The 20,388-nt window shown below is 43.7% G+C and overlaps 1 protein-coding gene across 4 annotated transcripts in view; it reads right to left on the reverse strand.

Annotated features, from left to right (window-relative positions):
• Window positions 1–547: 547 nt before the first annotated feature.
• DUSP29 (dual specificity phosphatase 29) overlaps window positions 548–20,388 on the reverse strand; it is a 49,011-nt gene continuing 29,170 nt past the window's right edge. For 3 of the 4 annotated variants that reach the window (XM_043986415.1, XM_043986417.1, XM_043986418.1), the window contains 2 exons: window positions 13,984–14,204; window positions 548–1,738 (listed from right to left, as the gene is read on the reverse strand). In XM_043986415.1, the coding sequence (XP_043842350.1) occupies window positions 1,497–1,738; window positions 13,984–14,204 (463 nt within the window). In that variant the 3' untranslated portion in view covers window positions 548–1,496. Of the gene's footprint in view, window positions 1,739–13,904; window positions 14,205–20,388 lie in introns of all 4 variants that reach the window. The other variant, XM_043986416.1, reaches the window with a different exon arrangement.

Below are 20,388 nucleotides of genomic sequence, written 5' to 3' on the forward strand. Positions count from 1 at the left end.
TCACAGATGATCATTGTTACAATATTGTTACTGTGTCTCATGTTCTCCTGGTTTTGCTCACTTCACTTTGCATCAATTCTTGTAAATCTTAGCAGAGATATTCTTGCTAGGGCAACTGAAAAGTTGAAGACAAAATAAATGGGAATTTACCTATCTTAGAAAAGTTAATCGAGGCATAGCTCACAACTAGAACCCAGGTTTCTGACCTCTTCATTTTAATTTTTGTTGTTTTTCAGCTGTGTACAATTCTTCATCACTCCATTTGGAGTTTTCTTGGCAAAGATACTGGAGCAGTTTGCCATTTCCTTCTCCAGCTCATTTTACAGATGAGGAAACTGAGGTAAACAGGGTTAAGTGACTTACCCAGGGTCGCACAGCTAGTATACGTTTGAGACCAGATTTGAATTCAGATCTATCCACTGTGCCTTCTCTCTGGCCCCTGCAATAAATTGTAACCCTAATTTTAATGCTAGTATTTTAATATAACACATTTTTAAGAGAAGTACAGTAAAATGGGAAAAATAAAGAGAGATCTAGGTTGCAGCAATTGCTATTCCACCAGTTTATTTGACCTTGTGCAAACTGGGCCTCAGTTTCCCCATCTGTAAAAAAGACTAGATTCATTATCTTGAAGATCCATTGAAGCTCCAAGGTTTCCATATATGAGATAGGAAAAGGTCTCTCAAAAAAAAAAAAGAAAAGAAAAGAAAAGAATTGACAGACGGTTTCTGCTCTTGCTTTTGTTCTGCCCTGACCCTTTCAAACTCATCTGTTCTTTGTAACTGTAAAGAGCCTGAGTGAATCTAGGTATTGGTGTCGGGCCTATCAGAGGAAGCATTAGGAAGCTAGGTTGTAAATTCAGGCAACAGCCATTTCACACGTGCATCAGCCTGTGCAGGTGATCAGTCCTCAAAGACAGCATTAATGAATCCTGAGGTAAACCTACAACAGGACCTGGGTGGCCCAGCCCCAGATGATGGAAGGAGAGTGCTTGGTGCTATGAACAGTAACAACACAGAAGAGGTGATGGGTTAATGTGACACTCTTGTAACATACCCCTAATGCCATCAGCCAGCCCACCTTTTGGGTGCTATAAAATTTGTGTTATAAAAGAATGGCCTGTGGGAAAATGTGCCTCTCCTCCATGACACAGCACCCATCATTCCCACCTCCCCATGACAGACTGATGTTTCACTAAAGCATTACACGTTCATCTGCAATCAATTCCACTCTATAGTCCTTTTCCTTTTTCTCTTGCTGTGAAACAGTATCGGACCCCAAAGGGGAGCAGCTTAGGGAGTCTAGGTTTTCTATGATCCCCTAATGTGCTCCACAGGACTCCCTGCGATGCTCACAGCTATTCCAAAGAAATAGAGGCTTCCAGGTTTTCATGCCAAAGAACTTTCAGGGACTATTGGTTTTTTGTTTGTTTTGAAAATATTTTTCTCCAGTGCAAAGTATTTGGGGGCAACTCTGTGTGAAGGGGTCTTCAAGCCTTAGATTTCCTTCTCTTCCAAGTTCTCTTCTTCATTAGACTGAGCATTCCGCCTCTGGAGGAGCAGCTGTTTGTCCAATTCCCGGAGCTGTTTGAGGAATCCACGGTTGGGCAGAACGCAGCGATTCTTGGCCACTTGCTCAATCGCCTCCACCACCGTCATGTTCCTGTAAATCATCAGGTATGCCAAAACCAAGGTAGCCGAGCGACTACGGCCCATAACACAGTGAACTAGAATCTTATCTGCACAAAAAGGAGAGAAGAGAGAAAAGTCACAAGTGTCAGAAAATGAGAACAAGAGCTTTGCAAATAATCCTTTTCTCCTACCCCCCCCCCAATGGCTTCCAAGTAAGGTTTTCCAAATGACTAGGAAACTAGTCAATCAGTCAATAAATATTAAGCACCCATTAGGGGCCAGGCACTGTGCTAGCTGCTAGGCTACAAAGGCAAAAACAAAATAATTCCTGCCCTCAAAGAGCATGTATTCAATTGAAGGGCCTAGCAAGAATTTCTTTCATAGACTCTCTCTGTTTCTGAGATATGTGTGGACATATATGTACATATATAATACCTACATATACATACACATATACCACAAGTGTGTGTGTGTGTGTGTGTGTATATATATATATATTAAAACCTGCAAGAGAGATCTACAGGATAACCTTGGTTGGGAGGCAGGTACCAGCATCTGGGGCTGCTAAGAAAGACCCCATACAGAAGGTGATACATAGAGTTGGAGAGGGAGAGCATTCCTGGTATGGAGAACTGTTAGTGCAAAGCAAAGAGAGAGGAGATGGTATGTTGTATGGAAGGAAAAGCAGTGGGGTCAGTTTGGGTGGGTGGCTGTAGAAAACATGAAGGGTGGAGCAGCTAGGTGGCGCAGTGGATAAAGCACCAGCCCTGGATTCAGGAGGACCTGAGTTCAAATCCAGCCTCAGACTCTAGACACTATCTGTGTGACCCTGGGCAAGTCATTTAACTGTCATTGCCCCCCCCCAAAAAAAAGAATACATGAAGGAGAGTGATGCATAATAACTCTACAAGGGTAAGATGATCTGTTTGCAAGAACTTTAAATGCCAAATACTGTCAGTGCTCTTCTTGTTGTTGATAATAATAATAGCTGGTGTTTATGTTGGCTTTTAGATTTACAAAGCACTTTATGTTGATTTACTCATCTGAGCCCCACAACCATACTGTGAGGTGGGGACTGCAGTCATTATTATCTCCATTTTTATGGATGAGAAACTGGAACTCAGGCTCGGTGACTTGCCTATGGTTACATAGCTAGTAAATCAGGTGAGATTTGAACCCAGATTCTCCTGCTTCTGAGCCCATTGGCTTTTAGCTAGGACTCATTCGTTCTGTGACAGTCAATGACATGGGCATCTTGTTTACAGAATGGGAGAGGATGAAATGGATGGGCCGGGTGTGGTCCCCTTCACATATTTTCACAACTGCTGGATGGAGATCGGCAACTAAGTAAGAGGGAAAAGCTCCCTGCATCAGGCAAACCACCTTTAGTTCTTGTGATTGGCTGTGTGGGTGATCCCAAGCTCCTGGATTGAAATTAACTCCCAAAGGGTTAATTAGCTTCTCTTTCTGGCCACAGGCTTACCCTCACCCTGGCTAATTGTCACAAGTGTCAACCTCAAGAGAGACAGGATAATGTCATGGAAAGAGCCATCTATCAGAAGCCTGGAAACCTGCATTCTAGGGGGAGCTCCACTTCCTAGCTGTGTGACTTTGGGCAAATCACTTCACCTCCCTGAGCCTATTTCCTCACCTGTCAAATGAAGATATTAAGCTGGAACATCTCCAAGGCCCATTACCGTTCTCCCTAATTCTGCAGAGAACAGGGCAAAGAAATATAACTGATCCATGCAAATCTTGCTAACCCTGACAAAACAATTAAAAATCAATCAGTTTTTGGGTTTTTTTTAATGTTTACTATGTGGCAGGCACTGTGCTGAGTGTGGCACAGGAAGAAAACACTGCTTCAGGGTCAGAAGACTTGGATTCAAATTCCCCTTCTGATGCTTACTTTGAGACCTTGGAAAAAAGTCTCTTAGCCTCCACCTTAGTTTTTTCATTTGCAAAATGGGGCAGGGTGGGGAGGCATGATGAATTATGCAGTTCTCGTGCACCTTTAGAGATGTGTAGGAGCCAAATGTGACCAGCTCATGAGAGGAGATTGTTACATTTTCATTGTGAGCATTTATACCTCAGAAATCAGAAAACACCATAAATCAGAGCTTGATTGTTTCATTCATTGTCTAGACTTAAAGCAATGGAGAACAAGAGCAGTAAATAATGCAAATTAAATTTTAAAGTGTGTCATGCATACTTTTGGAGAACTATGTGTATATATATATATATATATATATATATATATATATATACACACACACATATATATGTGTGTGTGTATGTATGTATATATACATATGTGTATATACACATTCACATGTGAGAATCAGAGCACCACCACCCTGCTGAGAAAGACATCATGAGAACCAGGGCAGCTCCACCCTGAGGAGAAACCATATGACTGCCTGGCGTCTGGAAGTTAAGTCTATTCATAGGCCGCCTGTAAGTCATATCAATCAATGGACCAGCCAATTAGCTTGGAACTGTGTGTGGGGACTGCCCTGCTTCCTGTTCCACAGGGGCCTTCTGGGAGAAGCTGCTGAGGATCTTCCCTTTTTTTGTCCGGGACTTCGGTTTGGTGGCAGACAGAGAAAAAGAGGAAAGTAGATAGACTTTTCTTGTGTTACGGGACCCCATGTGTTGTCTTTACTCTTTAATAAATACTTAAAAGCCTAAATTCTTGCTGAATTTATTAGTAAATCTTAGCTAGTTTCCCCCCAAAAAAGGGAGAGGGGGCAGGTAAGGACCCACATTAGATTTTAAACATCACACACACACACACACACACACACATATATGACCACTCTATAAATACTTGTGTATACATTATGTGTGTGTTATATATGCATATATCCATATAGATATGTGGGCATAGGTATATAGATAAATGCTTCAGTGTGTAATTGGGCATCCATTGAGCAGAACCTTCCTGTACCCAGCCCATGCATGAACTGTTTGATTACCTTTCTAGGATGCCCCTTCAAGTGCCTTACATTAGCCTCTCAAGTTCACTAGCTTCTGCCAAAATAAAATACGTCAAAGTAGTCAACTTCTTATTCCATTACCAACCCAGCCAAATCCGTTTTCTGCTTTCATTCTGGGTATTTCTTTGCTCAGATAGGAGACGAGATTATTCCTAGTCAATACCTCCTTGATTCAGGGGACTTGGGGCTGAGGCAGAATCTAGGGTCTAGTTCTCAATATGGACCCTACAGCTGAGTAACTGACAAGCCCAGCTCCAAGGATGAGTAGCTTCCATTTCCCTCTTAATCCCCCAGAGTGCTCCAGGGGCCCCTGATAAGTGCAGTGCCTCTTCCTCTCATGGAAAAAAAGGGTAATTCTTTCATGACCTAATATTTGAAACAGATGAAAACTGTAGTTCATTTAGCCCTCCACTCTGCTAGTACAAGTTCTTAGCATAGGAAAGAGCGGCAGCAAGATCTGCAGGGAGGAGAGAAGAAAAACTTAAATATTAGACCCTGGAGCTAAACTTTGTTTTGGAGAGAAAGGTATTACTACTCCCCTACGCTGTTTGCTGTGTTGATCTGCTAGGAACAAAGGACCTGTCCCTTCTGAGGCAGTTAGGGATTTGACCCAAGGTCCAAGGACTTTTTTGGATTAGGCCTGGGGAACATCTCTTTCACTCCCCTCCCCACTCACCCATCCCCCCATCCCCATTTTATTAGTCACAGAAACAAACCGTTAGGGGCATCATGATATAGTAGAAACAGCCCTAAACTGAGAAGGGCGAGAGACATGGTTCAGGGCCAGTCACAAATTCCCTCATCTTTTCTTCACTGAGCTGTTGTAAAGATCCAAAGAGACAATGTATGTAAATCACTTGGTGAGCTGACAAATGCTATACAAACACCCCTGATCAATAAGGCCCCTTCCAGGGGATTGCCTACTTCTGCCCAGAATTAGGTTGAGGCAATGATTTCTCTTTTTTTTCCCAAAGGGCCCCTGATTAATCAGAGATCTTACAAGATCCTGCATAATTTAGTTGCCAGATGGGCCTTGGGGAAAATACTAAACCTTTTAGAATTGCCATAATGAGTCTAAATGAAACATTTTGCTTCAGGACTAAGATCAACTTCTTCACTTTTATAAAATGACGAAGTCTCTGCCTCTTCTTCATTTCTCTATACCACCGACCACCGACCAAAGTAAAAAAAAGAAACTTAGAGAAAGACCAGTTTGGAAGGAGCTCTCCCGTGGATTCTCCAGGAATCTGGGCTTGTCGACTTAACATTTTTATCAGCGACTCAGATAAAGATATAGATGGCATTCTTAACAGATCTTCAGATGACACAGAACTAAGAAGGGATAGCTAACACACTGGATGACAAGATAAAAAACATATTGAAAAGCTAAAGCATCGAGCTCAGTCTAATAAGACTCATACTTCCAAGAGGGGGATGGGGGGGGTGGCCGGCAGAGATCTCTACACCAGTGGCCTGGGTTCTAGCCAAGCCCTCTGCACCTCACTCTGTGACCTGGATCGAGTCACTTCATGTCCTTGGGTTTCAGTTCCTTGTTTGTCACATGAAGAGTGTTGAACTAAATGCATTTCCTGTTCCCTGTGATTCTCCTAAGTGATTTTTATTATCTGGGACACTTGACCAGTCCAGATATAATAAACATGTGCCGTTAGGGTGGGCATGATGGGATTTGGATGCCTCATTCTGGGCATTGTGAATCCAGGAGCTACTAGGTCTGAAGCACTGTGACCTGGCTATCGTGTCATCTGGGGCATTATTCTGAATCCACGCGCTGTGAGGCTAAAGTGCTATGACCTGGACATTCTCTGCATGCTTACGAAGATTCCAAAAATAAGTCAGCATGACGCATTTCAAAGAGAGTGTGGGTAAAAGAGGCAGAGGAGGAACAATACAGAGGCTTGAAGGGAGATGGGAGGCAGCAAAGGACACGGTAACCTAGAAGGGAGAAAAGAGTCTTGGCTTTTGGACATGTTCTCCATCAACACTTGTTACATCAAGGGAGTATTAATAAATGGTGACTGATCCCACGCTGAGGTTGCTGGGATCCAGTCTCTGTGGAACTCCACCTGGAGCTGGTGAACAGGATGCTCTTAGGACCCCCAGCGCATCATGAGGGTATCTTTAGCAGACAGAGCTGAGTAGTAAATACAAGCTGGCTAACTACAGAGAGTGCTCGTTTGCAGGCACCAGAGAGCAAAGGAATCATGCTGACCTTGATCTGGCCATGTCATTAAGCCCTGCCTTCTGTCTCCCAGCAGGCTGATCTATCTAATGGCCTGATCCATCCTACACCATGCGCCTTATCTGACCCGCATACGTCCTTCCACTTTCCCCCTTCCATCATGTGGGGGCCCGCAGCAACAGCTCTGGGTGCTCCTAAAAGTCAGGGGAAGGCAGAAATGACACATCTTCCCTTTGTAAGCCTGGCATAAGCTCTGTCCTGAGATGCCACAGCACTGAGTCTGTTGATATGGTAATGAGCCTTCTATATGCAAATGGCCTTTAATTCGGGTCTTCTCTGAGGGAGGGGGAGATGACAAGGTGTAGTGTTTAGGGAGCTGGGCTCATAGTCAAGAAACCTTGGGTTCTGGTCCTTCCTCTGGGCACTGGCCCTGTGACACTAGACCAGCCATTTACTTTCTCTGTGTCCTAGACAATTCTCTCAGACTATAAAATTGCAGAAGGGCCATAGGGGGAATTTCCTCATTGAGAGGGCCCTATACCAAATGAAATCATAGGTTCAATCAACAAACAAAAATCTATCTTTCCACTATTTTAAAATGTGTGTGTGTGTGTGTGTGCGCCTGCGTGCGTGCGTGCGTGCTAACCACACTCTCCATAACAACATCTGACACTTTGAAAAACTCCAGGAGCAAACATTTTGGAGCACCATGCTTGGAATCAGAAGACTCCAGGTTCAAATGCTACCTATCTCTGTGATTCTGAACAAATCACTTAAAAGTCTAAGAGGCTCAGTTACCTTATGTGTAAAAGAAGGGAAACAATGCTTAAACCATTCAGCTCACTGGGTGGTTGTGACATGGAAAGTACTTTGCAAACCATAAAACACTCTACAGTTAGGAATTATCGATATTATTGTGATTTTTCCAAGTGAGAAACCTGACTCCAGTTACTCTCAAGGACAATCACTCCTTGTGATACGCTGACCCCTCTCAAGGTTATTTTTGGTTTGGTTTGGTTTTTGTGGGGCAATGAGGGTTAAGTGACTTTCCCAGGGTGTCTGAGGCCATATTTGAACTCAGGTCCTCCTGAATCCAGGGCTAGTGCTTTATCCGCTGCGCCACCTAGCTGCCCCACCCCTTCAAGGTTCTTAACCAAGCATCCACAAGCTTGTTGGGTTTTTAAAATATATTTTGAAGGGGCAGCTAGGTGGCGCAGTGGATAAAGCACTGACCTTGGACTCAGGAGGACCTGAGTTCAAATCTGACCTCAGACACTTGACACGCACTAGCTGTGTGACCCTGGGAAAGTCACTTAACCCCAACTGCCTCACAAAAAAAAAAAAAAAAAATATATATATATATATATATATATATATATACACATATATATTGATAACTTTATTTCTAAATAGCTGGTTTCCTTTGTATTTTTTTTGACATGTTTAAAAACATCATTCTGAGAAGGTAGAGGAGAGAAATGGGAGCATTTATGAAACACTTGCTGTATACTAGGCACTAGACTAATAAAGCACTTCCCAAATATTATCTCAATGGATCTTCACAACAACCTGCAAGGTAGGTGCTATTAGGATCCCCATTTACAGTTGAGGAAACTGAGGCAAACAGGTTAAGTGACTTGCTCAGGATCACACAGCTGGGAAGTATCTAAGGATTTGATTTCAACTCAGGTCTTCCTGACTCCAGACCCCTATAGAAGAAGGCCATAGACTCCACCAGACACTGCCAAAGGGATCCAGGATGCTCACACGAAAAGGCTAAGAACCCCTATTTCTTTTCTTTTCTTTTTTCTTTTTTTGCAGGGCAATGAGGGTTAAGTGCACAGTTACTAAGTGTCAAGTGTCTGAGATCAGATTTAGACTCAGGTCCTCCTGACTCCAGGGCCAGTGCTCTATCCACTGCGCCACCCAGCTTCCCCAAGAGCCCCTATTTCTACTTAAATTTCTCACCGGCTGAGAGTTTGGATTCTGCCTAGGGATCCAAAGCTCTCACTCATGCTTAATTAAAGGAACAGCCTACGGTTAGTGATGACTAACGCTGTACTAACATTTGGGTTGTGTTGTTGTATCTTCTTTGTCCTACTGAAAAGATTTGCCCAGCTCTAACATCAGGACCACGTGGGCATCCTGTGTGACTGGGGAGCCTCACACCCATGTTCCATGAGAGCCCTAATGGCTCTTAGTCACATGTTTCCCAACGTGGATCCAGCCATGAGGCTTCTCTGGCTGCCCCGGAGGCAGACTGTGCATGGGGATGAAGAGGCTTAGTAACTGGAGACCCTCAGTTATGGGACATCCCCACCAAAAGATGTGGCTCTTGGGATGGATTGGTGAGGCAAGTGAATAGAAGAAGTCTGAGCCCCCACCTATAAAGATGCCTTCAGCTGCTGGAAATGCATAGATATGCCACCAATCCATACCACACTTCACATTGTCTTAATGGGTGATGACCTTTGCCCTGCTCTCTCCTTCATGTATACCCAGAGGCCTTTGCCCGGGTTAGCAGCTACTGTAAAGTCCCATTTGTGATCAGCTTCCAAGCCTGTGCTTTGTAAGAGCTGTCATTATCATCAGGAAGAAGCTCTCCTAAAAAAAAAAAAAAAAGAAGCAGCTCTCCTTCGATCTCACCATGGGCACCAAACGTCAGCCTGGAATTTGCTTCCCTTCTCGGATAGCTGAGAAAGCTTAGAAAACCTGTCTGTTCCCAGGGTCTCCTTCCACTCTCTTCTGAGCAACTTGGTAGTCTGGCTTCCAACTTTGTCATCCAACCGAAGCTGCTCTCTCCAACCTGCAAAATCTGAGGGCTTTTTCTTAGTCCTCATCTCCCTTGACCCCTCTGCAGCATTGGCTGCACCCTCTCCCCTCCTGCACACTCACTCTCTCTCCTCTCAGTTTTCATGAATCTGTTCTGTGTTGTCCTACGTGCTAGACCACTCCTTAAGTCTCCTTTGCTGGATCTTCATCCATGCCATGCCTTCCAATTGTGGGTGTCCCCAAGGATCTGCCCTAGGTCCTCTTGTCCCTCTATATTATCTCACCTGGTAAACTCATCCCCTTCCATGGGTTCAATTATTATCTCTATGTAGGTAATACCTACATCCCATGTCTCCCCTGAGCTTCAGCCCCATGTCACTGACAGTTGACACTGACATTTTCAACTGGCTATTTCATAAGCATATTAAAGTCAACATGTCAGAAATAGAACACACCTTTGCCCTCCTTCCACAAAAACTTGCAATCTTTTTTTTTTTTTGATGAGGCAATTGGGGTTAAGTGACTTGTCCAGGGTCACACAGCTAGTAAGTGTCAAAGGTCTGAGGTTGGATTTGAACTCAGGTCCTCCTGAATCCAGGGCCAGTGCTCTATCCACTGCACCACCTAGCTGCCCCTAATTATTATTATTTTTTTTTTTTGCAAGGCAATGAGGGTTAAGTGACTTGCCCAGGATCACACAGCTAGTAAAGTGTTGAGTGTCTGAGGCCAGATTTGAACTCAGGTCCTTCTGAATCCAGGGCCAGTGCTTTATCCACTGCACCACCTAGCTGCCCCTAAAAGCTTGCAATCTTGATGCTATCTTTCATCACTTATTCTACATATCTAACCATTTGCCAAATCTTAGGGGAAAAATGTTATAGACAGTTTCTCAGATAAAGGCCTCATATCTCAAATATATAGAGAAGTTTGCCAAATTTATGTGTATAAGTCATTCCCCAATTGATAAATGGTCAAAGGTTGTGAACAGGTGATTTTTGGAAGAAGAAATCAAAGCTATATTTAATCATATAAAAAATGCTCTGTCATTACTGATTAGAGAAATACAAATTATAACAACTTTGAGATACTATCTTGTGATAAAATAATGGAATTTGGCAGACACCTAGGGACCCCACCTGATTGATTTAGTATTGTTTGAATTGGGTGAGAATGAGAAACTGACTAAGTACCTACTTGGGGATGATTAGATGGAGGCCACACCTGGCCAGCCCTGAATGACATGTTGGTGTGCTACTGATATCAGCAGGGGACCACTCTCAGCCAACCAGCTTAAAGGACCTCCCCTTTGGGGGAGGGAGAGAGAAAGTAGGAAGGGGAATGCTTGCTCGAAGAAGCTCTCTTTTCCTTTTTGGTGAGCTTCAGGAGTGTACCGGAGAGGGACTACACAGCTGACTCTCATTGAAAAAACTATGAACCCCAGGTGGTGAGTGGAAGTAAAGCCAGCTCTTCAAGCTAGCTGAGCTGGAAGCAAGTTTGGGGTTTGAGTCAGTCTTTGCTAGAGCCAGGGAGCTTATTCATTTTCTCTTCCTCTATTCCCTTGTCCCTGGCTTTATTAACTTCACCTTTGTTGTAAATTTTGTTCCCATTAATAAAACCTGGTTTGTTTGTGGAAAAGAAGCTGTTGATCTCCTTTCTTATTAGCCTGGGAGAAATAACTAAAAAAGGCAGTTTGGAAGGGAGAAAACTTTGGACCTAGAGGTCTCTCATTATTTTCTGAACCCCAATATTATGGCGAGCCACCCAATTAACTCTCCCCATAATAAATTTGGCCCTTACAATCTCATACCTATCAAATTGGTTAAAATGATAGAAGTGGAGGGCAGCTAGGTGGCGCAGTGGATAAAGCACTGGCCCTGGATTCAGGAAGACCTGAGTTCAAATCTGGCCTCAGACACTCGGCACTTACTAACTGTGTGACCCCTGGGCAAGTCACTTAACCCTCATTGCCCTGCAAAAAAAAAAGAAAGAAAGAAAGAAAATGATAGAAGTGGAAATGGCAAATGTTGGGTAGCGTGTTGAAAAATTGGCACACTAATACACTGTTGGTAGAATTGTGAACTGCTCCAACCATTTTGAAGAGAAATCTGGAATTATATACAAAGAGTTATAAAACGGTATATACCCTTTGACCCAGCAATACCACTATTAGGTCTGTTTTCCAAGGTGATCAGGGCAAAAGGAAAAGAACATATGTGTTCTGAAATATTTATAGTAGCTCTCTTTGTGGTGGCAAAAACAACAACTAGAAATTGAAGAGATGCCCATCCATTGGGGAATGGCTAAACAAGTTGTGATATGTGACTGTGATGGAATACTATTGTGCTGTAAGAAGTGATGGCCAGGTTGATCTTAGAAAAACACTTGCATGAAATAATGAAGAGTGAAATGAGCAGAACCAAGAGAACAGAAATATTGTTTGAAGAGTAACTGTGAATATCTAAACTTCTTTCCACTCACACAGCCATTATGCCAGGTTAGGGCTTCATCACCTCCCACCCAGACAATTGCAATAGCCCACTATTTGGACTCCCTGCTTCAAGTCTCTCTTTCTTCCAGCCCATGCTTCACAAAGCTGCCAAGTGATTCTCATCAGACATAAATCTGACCATATCTTCCTTCTCAGGCACTCAGTAAACTCCCATGGCTCACCATTCCTTCTAGGATCAAATATAAACTCATGACAGCCTGGCCCCTTCCCATTTTTCCAGTCTCTGAATAGATCCCTCCCCTCCACATACTCCATAGCCCAGTTATACTTGTGTCCTACACAATGCTTCATCTCCCATCTCCCTGCCAGGAATGTTCTCCTTCCTGACCTCTTCCTCTTAGAAGCTCTGGCTTCCTTTATTTTATTTCATTTGGGGGTGGGGGGTGGGGTGGGCAATGAGGGTTAAGTGACTTGCCCAGGGTCACACAGCTAGTAAGTATCAAGTGTCGGAGGCCAGATTTGAACTCAGGTCCTCCTGAATCCAGGACTGGTACTTTATCCACTGCGCCACCTAGCTGCCCCCTCTGGCTTCCTTTCTTCCTTTAAGACAGCTCAAGCATCCTCTCCCACAGGAGGCTCCCCTTTCCCCCATGTGTTAGTCCTTTCCCCTCTTATGCTGCCCTCCATCTACTCTGCATATATTGTGTATGTCCCAATTCATCCACCTGTTGTGCTCCCCCATCAGAATGTAAAACCTCTGAGAGCAAGGACGATTGTTACATTTTCCCTATGCCCTCAGTGCTTAAGTGCCTGCCACATAATCGATGCTTAATCAAGGCTTTCCAATTGATCAGCTGATTGGTTTGGGAACTTGAGCATCAGCAGCTCAAAGCACAAAACCTTTAAGAAGAAAAAAAAAACGGGGCAGCTAGGTGGCGCAGTGGATAGAGCACCGGCCCTGGAGTCAGGAGTACCTGAGTTCAAATCCGGCCTCAGACACTTAACACTTACTAGCTGTGTGACCCTGGGCAAGTCACTTAACCCCAATTGCCTTACTAAAAAAAAAAAGAAGAAGAAGAAGAAGAAGAAGAAAAACCCCAAAGCAGCAGTAACATGTGGTCTGTCTGGTAAGAAGGCAAGGGGTGGCAGCTAGGTGGCGCAGTGGATAAAGCACCGGCCCTGGATTCAGGAGGACCTGAGTTCAAATCTGGCCTCAGACATTTGACACTTACTAGCTGTGTGACCCTGGGCAAGTCACGTAACCCTCATTGCCTCGCCAAAAAAAAAAGGGGGGGGGAGAAGGCAGGGGCCCTGCCTACCTTCCACAGTTGGAACTAGTCAGGGATAGAAGAGGCGACTAGAACTTAGGAAGGAACCCCCTAGGTACACAGAGGTTTGGAAGTCAACAGAAAAACCTGAAGTTTCTCCACTGGCTCCCTCTGAAGCCACCTCTCAGTTTTCCCCATCGCCTGCCAGTTGCCTTGGGTCCAGATTTCATAGATTATATAACTGCTCTTAAAGCTCTGGAGAGGGGCCCTCCTGCTAGGAGGTCAGTGAATAACAAATTTCAGTCATCAAGCTGGGAACTTAAAAAGCCACGAATGTTTCCAGCTATTTTCTGTCGGGGTTCACAAGCCCCTGCTATCTTGGGGATGGCTGGGGCAGAATCCTTATGTTCTGAGTTCAATCTGCTATTTATCAGATACAGATAAACAGTATCCCATCCTCTCTTCCCCACCAGTGGCCGCCATGTTGGAATCTGCACCACCCAGCCCCTGCCCTGCTCCATCATCCCTTCTTGAAAGACACCTTGACGTGTGGATTGGGAATACAGCAACCTCAGCCTTCCCCACCTGCAGAGGTTTCCCACCGTGGTGCTCACTGCCGATGGCTCATCAGCAAACAGTATACATGGGCCCCGACCCTTCTTACTCCTATCACTTTGGAGAGCAGCATCGATGAATTCTGCAGCCGAGTAAAAGAACTCGCTGAGGTTGAAGGTGGGGAGGTCATCGGCTTCCACTCCATGGTATTCGATGGACATGTCTCTGTAGTACTCTGGACCTGTGTCTACATTCCATCGGCCATGGGCAGCATTCAGGATGTGGGTGAAGCCAGATTTCTCCAAACTGTACCGGTCCAGTGCTGTGGCCCTGTTAAGTACAGTAAAAGATGTTGTGAGCTGCTTTCTGCAAATCCAAGGAGCAACTCCTAGAGGCATCATAGCTGAAGAAGCATCAAGCCCAGGGAATCACAGAACTTGGGTTTTGCAAGGGCCCTCAGCAACCTTGAAGTCTAACCCATACCAGAAAGGGATCTCCACCGTAAGAAATGTTCATCCAGTGGAGAGCTCCTCTTTGCAACGAAGCACAGAACTTGGCACACAGCAAGTGCCTAATAAGTGCTTGTTGACTGACAATAAGGGCATCCACTATCTCCCAAGAAAGTCCACTCTACTGATGGCAACCTCGAATCATTAGGAAACTTTTCCTTACATAAAGTCTAAGTTTGCCTGTCAGCAGCCTTCATCTGTTGTTCTTAACTCTCCCATCTCAGGCTAGACAGAACAAATTGGATCCCTCTTCCATGACACAACCCTTCAAATACTTGGCGTCCCCCATCCAAATCTTCTCTAGGTAAACATCCCCACTTCTTTCAAATGGTCCTCACTGCCCCTCCTCTCTCATCAATGTTTTGTTTTTTTAACTGTGGTGTCTATATACCGAATAGTGTTTCCATTCACAATGTTTTTATTTGAGAATCCCTGGAAAATTCTTCTTGTGATCACAAGTTTCTGCAGTGCAACAACTTCCTTCAAAACACTGAATATTTGATATGAGTAACAAATTTACCAGTCCAGTGAAGGAACTCTTTCTAAATTCTAGGCCAAGATCAAGAAGCAAAGTCATGCCGTTTGGGGGGACCAATCAACATAGTGAAAAGAATTGGTGGTATTGGCTCTTTTCTATCCCAGTGTGGCCCAGCCACCCAAAAGCTCACATCTCCTCTCCCTTGGGTCCATTTCCATCCAAAACTGCCTTGTCTGTGAATTTCTTCCTGCTCCATCAAAGTTGGTTCCAGAGAGTAGGGTGTTTCACACAAGAAGAAACACAATAGTGTTCACTGAGCATTTAAAGATATTTGCAAACAAATGATTAAAATAGTGGCCCAAGGAGAGGACAGACCCTGCCAGATTTTCTCTGGCCTGATCTCGGCTCTACCATAGAGTCCAGGGAGCTCCTCTTCTGCTTTTAATTTTTCTTCTTAAGAAACCTGGTTTTCATTGTTTAGATTTGTCCCTAAGTGTACATACAACAAACAATAAAATAATTCTGTTTTCAGGTCACAGATCTGTGCTTAATTAAAACCCCTGCTAATATCATCCAACTCACTGAGCAGGCAGTGGGCGGCTTTGTAGTAGAACTCAGTGGAAAAATGGGACTAAGCTGTCCATGAAAGGAAAGATCCTATAAATCAGAGAGCCTTAAATCTGGCGTCAGCAATTGCATTGGAACCAAATAAAGGGCAGTTTGGTCAATGTCAAAGGGCCATGTCAAAGACTGGGTCACATGAATGACAAATGTCAGTGTTTGATGTGGCCACATTTCAGTCATAAATTTAACAAATATCTGCCAAGCGCTGGGCACTGGGGGAGATACCAAGGCAGACACGAAGCAGGCCCCACTCTCCAAGAATGTTCAAGCCAACAGAGAAAGGACACATGTAGCACCAACAAAGAAAAAGGAGATGGATATGAGTGCAAACGAAAGGGCCAGGTGCATGATTGTGCTCCCCTGGGAGTGCCAAAAAAGGCATCATGGTGGGATTAGCATCCATGTTGGGCCTGAATGAGAGGGACCTCAACAGACAGATGAAGAGGTGGTTCAGTAGGAAGACAAATAGATGTGGAATCAGAAGACTGGGGGTACAAATCAGTTACTTATTACCTGGGTAAGGTAACTAGATGGCGCAGGGCTGGGTGTGGAGGCAGCAAGACCCATGTTCAAATCTGGCCTCAGATATTTATTAGCCATGTGATCCTGGGCAAATCATAGAACTGCTGCCTGCCTCAGTTTCCTCATTTGAAAAATGAAGGGGTTGGGGGCAGCTAGGTGGCACAGTGGATAAAGCACCGGCCCTGGATTCAGGAGGACCTGAGTTCAAATCCGGCCTCAGACACTTGACACTTACTGGCTGTGTGAGCCTGGGCAAGTCACTTAACACCCCCATAGCCCCGCAAAAAAAAAAAAAAATTTTAAATGAAGGGGTCGAATTAGATGACTGTAGATTCCTTTCAGCTCTGAGCATATGTATGATTCTATGAGCTGAATTGATAGATGTGAAATCAGGAGACTTAGGCCCAAATCCTCTCCTCCAATACTTGTTAGCAGTGTGACCATATCCCCATCATGTAACCTCTCTAAACCTCAGTCTTCTTATCCATAGAATGGGGATGATATACCTGTATTGCCAGCGTCATTACCTCCATGATTTGGAACTCTGAAATTACCTTTTCTGAGAAAAATCCCCTCTCCTGCCCCACTCCTTCCATTTTTTCTCTCCACCAACTATAGTTCCCTCCATTCTTCTGGTCTCCCAGTCCATCATTCATGCTGTGGCCTAACTTTCCTCTCTTCAGGATCCCAGTAGTTGGCCAATTCAACGTTATATTGTCTGTCACCTTTGGCCCCTTTGGCTCTCGTCCTCCCACTATTCCTGCTCTGACAAAGAGCCATAACAGTGACAAGGCAATGAAACATTTTTCCTAGGGTGCTGAAATATAGTTACTGTTTTCTCCTGGTTTTCCTCTTACTTATATGAACACTCTTTCCCGATCTCCTTTCCTAGATCATCATCCATCTTGGTATGAGTGACCTCCAAACCTCAATCCTCAGTCTTCTTCATTCTCTATATTGGTTATATTAGTCTCTGGCAAGTATCATGTCTATTAACTCCAAAATTAACAGGGTCAGACCTACTCTCTCTTCTGAAATTGAGTCCTGAATCTCCAACTGCTTGCGGGACATCTCCACTTGGATGTCCCATAGACATTTCAAATTCAACATGTCCAAGACAGTAATTGTTATCTTCTCCCCTAGGCCTACTATTTCTTCAAGCTTCTCTGTTCATGTCAAGGGCACCAACCTGCCCTCAGAGTCACCCAAGTTCATACCCCAAGTCATTCTAGATTCTTCCTTCTCTCTAACCCCCCATATCCAGTCAGTCACCAAATCTTGTTGATTTTGCTTCCTCATCTCAAATCTGTCCCCTTCTCTCCACTCATGCAGGGACCATTATAGTTCAATATCCCATCAACTTACCCAATAGACTTTTTTTCTTTTTGTTTTTACACAATCATTTTTTTTTAGTGAGGCAATTGGGGTTAAGTGACTTGCCCAGGGTCACACAGCTAGTTAAGTATTAAGTGTCTGAGGCCGGATTTGAACTCAGGTACTCCTGACTCCAGGGCCAGTGCTCTATCCACTGCACCACATAGCTGCCCCCACAATCATTTTTAATATAACCTTGTCCTTCCTCTACTCAGCAAGTCTTCCCTTTTAACAAAGATTAAAAAGAAAAGAAAAAAGAATAAATGTCCGATTGGATTGGGTGGCAAGGCTAAGCACTAGGGACACAAAGTCAAAACAAAAAATGCTCCCTACACTTAAGGAATTTAAATTGAGCATAATGTAAATGATGACATATGCATAGGCAGGTACATATGTGATCATTTGAAAAGGGTGGTAATACAATTAACAAGGGATATTGGGAAAGGCTCCCCATAAGAAGTGACCCCATAAGAAGTGACCCCGTAAGTTGACCACTGATGGAAGTTGGTTCTAAGAAGCAGAGATGAGAAGCAAGTGCCCTCTAGGCCTGGAAGACAGACAGCGTGGATAAAGGCAAAGAGATCGGAGATGGGATGCTAAGTTTGGGGAACAAGTGAGTCAGTTTGACTGAAACGTTGAGTACATAAAGGGGAGAAACCTATAGTAAGCCTGGGAAGGTAAGCTAAAACCAGGTAGGGAAGGTCTTCAAGTGCCAAACTGAGTTTGTCTTTGAGTTTGATCCTGGAGACAACAGGAGTCATAGGTTTTTGAGCAGAAAAATAACACATTCAAACTTGGACCTTTTGAGAACCTTTTGGCAGCTATGTGGAGAGGGAAGAGAGCCCCATTAGAAGGTTATTTTCATAGTCCAGATGAGAGATGATAAAGGCCTGAATATGGTGCTGGCTGTGTAAGTGAAGAGCAGACAGACAAAAGAGATGTAGCAGATAGAGGGAATTGGCAACTGATTAGATCTAACAGGGCAGGGGTTGTGGTGAAGTGAGGTAGAGCTGTAAGTAATGAGAAAATAGATTATTTCAAAGAAACTTGGAAATACGTATATGAACTAATTCAGCATGAGGTGAGCAGGACCAGAAGAACAATTTTTATTAGAACACCCATACTACAAAAAATGAACAATTTTGAGGGCTTTAATAAGCTGATAAAGGATGAAGCAGAACCAGGGGAACAATTGACACATTAACAATAGCACTGTAAAAAACAAATTCTAAAACTATAAAAACTATGATTAATGCAATAGCCATTCACGATTCCAGAGGACCAATGATGAAATATTAATACAACCAATGAGGGAATTTGTTTTCCTTGACTATGCATTTTTCCTATAAGAATTTTCTTTTCTTTTTTCCCCGGTGGACTGGGGAGTGGAAGGAAAATAAAATAATTCATTTGTTTTAATTAGGCGGACAGAGGGTACTACAGATGTGAAATGCTTCATGTACTTTCAGATGAAGTCACTGTATTATTAGTTTTACTTGACTGTTTTACTGTGTTACAAGAGCCCTCTCATTAAGTACATGTTTGTAATTTAAAAACAGAACATATCAATAAACCTTTTTTTAAAAAATTCAGGATATGGGTGAGGATAAGGGAGAGAAAAGAATCAATGATGACCTTGAGGATTTGAACCTGGGTTCAAGATGATGGTTCTCTCCAAAGAAACAGGGGAGTTTGGAAGAGGGAGGGGTAGGTTTTAGGGGGGAGATAGTAAGTGTCATTTTGGAAATGATGAGTTTAAAATGTCTACAGGATATCTAGTTGGAGATTTCTAGCAGACATTTGATATTGTGTCATAGGAGCCCAGGAGAGAGACATGGGCCAAATATGTAGCCTGGGAGTCATCTGTGTAAAAATGATAATTTTAGCCCATGGGAGAGCAGATCACAAAGAGAAAGAAGGTAGGGAAAACAGAGGGTCAAGGACAGAATCTTGTGGGATGCACATGCTCAGGGGACAGGACACAGATGATGATTCAGCAAAGGCAACGGAGTTGCCTCTCCTTGTACAAAGGAGACACTGGACAAATATTTGTTGAGTTGAATTGAGTTGAATCCTCAAAGTTCAGTAGCTCTTCTTATCTCTCCCAGGGTTCATATTTATTTACACAAAGAAGAGGTTGTGAAACATAGGGTCACCTGACTCTAAAAGCTCTCCATAGTCCTCTTGGCCCATCCCTCACTGAATAGGAATCCTCTCTCCAAACAACATTCCAAAACCAGTGGTCAACTCAGCCTTTGCTTGAATACCTCTACTGAGAGAGAAACTGCCAAAGGCAGTCCATTCTACTTTGGAATAATGTGATTCCTGGGTAGTCTTCTTTTACTATGACTTAGTCTGTCTTTTTCTGCTAGGGAAGCATCCATAGCTCCTAAGCAAAAAATATCTTTCCCATAATACCAAAGTCTACTCTTTTCTAAGCTAATTTTCCCTCAGCCCCACCCCAATTCCTTTAATAAAACTTAATAAAGGGGCAGCTAGGTGGAGAAGTGGATAGAGCACTGGCCCTGGATTCAGTAATACCTGAGTTCAAATCCGGCCTCAGACACTTAACAATTACTAGCTGTGTGACCCTAGGCAAGTCACTTAACCCCAATTGCCTCACCCCCCAAAAAACCCCAAAACTTAATATGGCATTATCATCAAACTCTCTCTCTCTCTCTCTCTCTCTCTCTCTCTTTTTGCAGGGCAATGGGGGTTAAGTGACTTGCCCAGGGTCACACAGCTAGTAAGTGTCAAGTGTTTGAGGTCGGATTTGAATTCAGGTCCTACTGAATCCAAGGCCAGTGCTTTATCCACTGCACCACCTATCTGCCCCTCACCAATCTCTTCTTAATATTGATCTCCCTTCTCTGTACCCCTTCTTATTAATATCCTTCCTAAAAAGTGGTAGCAAAACCAGAACAGAATATTCCAGAATATAATGGGATTATCACCTTTTTTGTCCAGGGCACTGCGCCTCTCTTAATGTAGCCTAAGCTTACATTAT

The sequence above is a fragment of the Dromiciops gliroides genome, chromosome 2, assembly GCF_019393635.1.
Source record: "Dromiciops gliroides isolate mDroGli1 chromosome 2, mDroGli1.pri, whole genome shotgun sequence".
Lineage (NCBI taxonomy): Eukaryota > Metazoa > Chordata > Mammalia > Microbiotheria > Microbiotheriidae > Dromiciops > Dromiciops gliroides.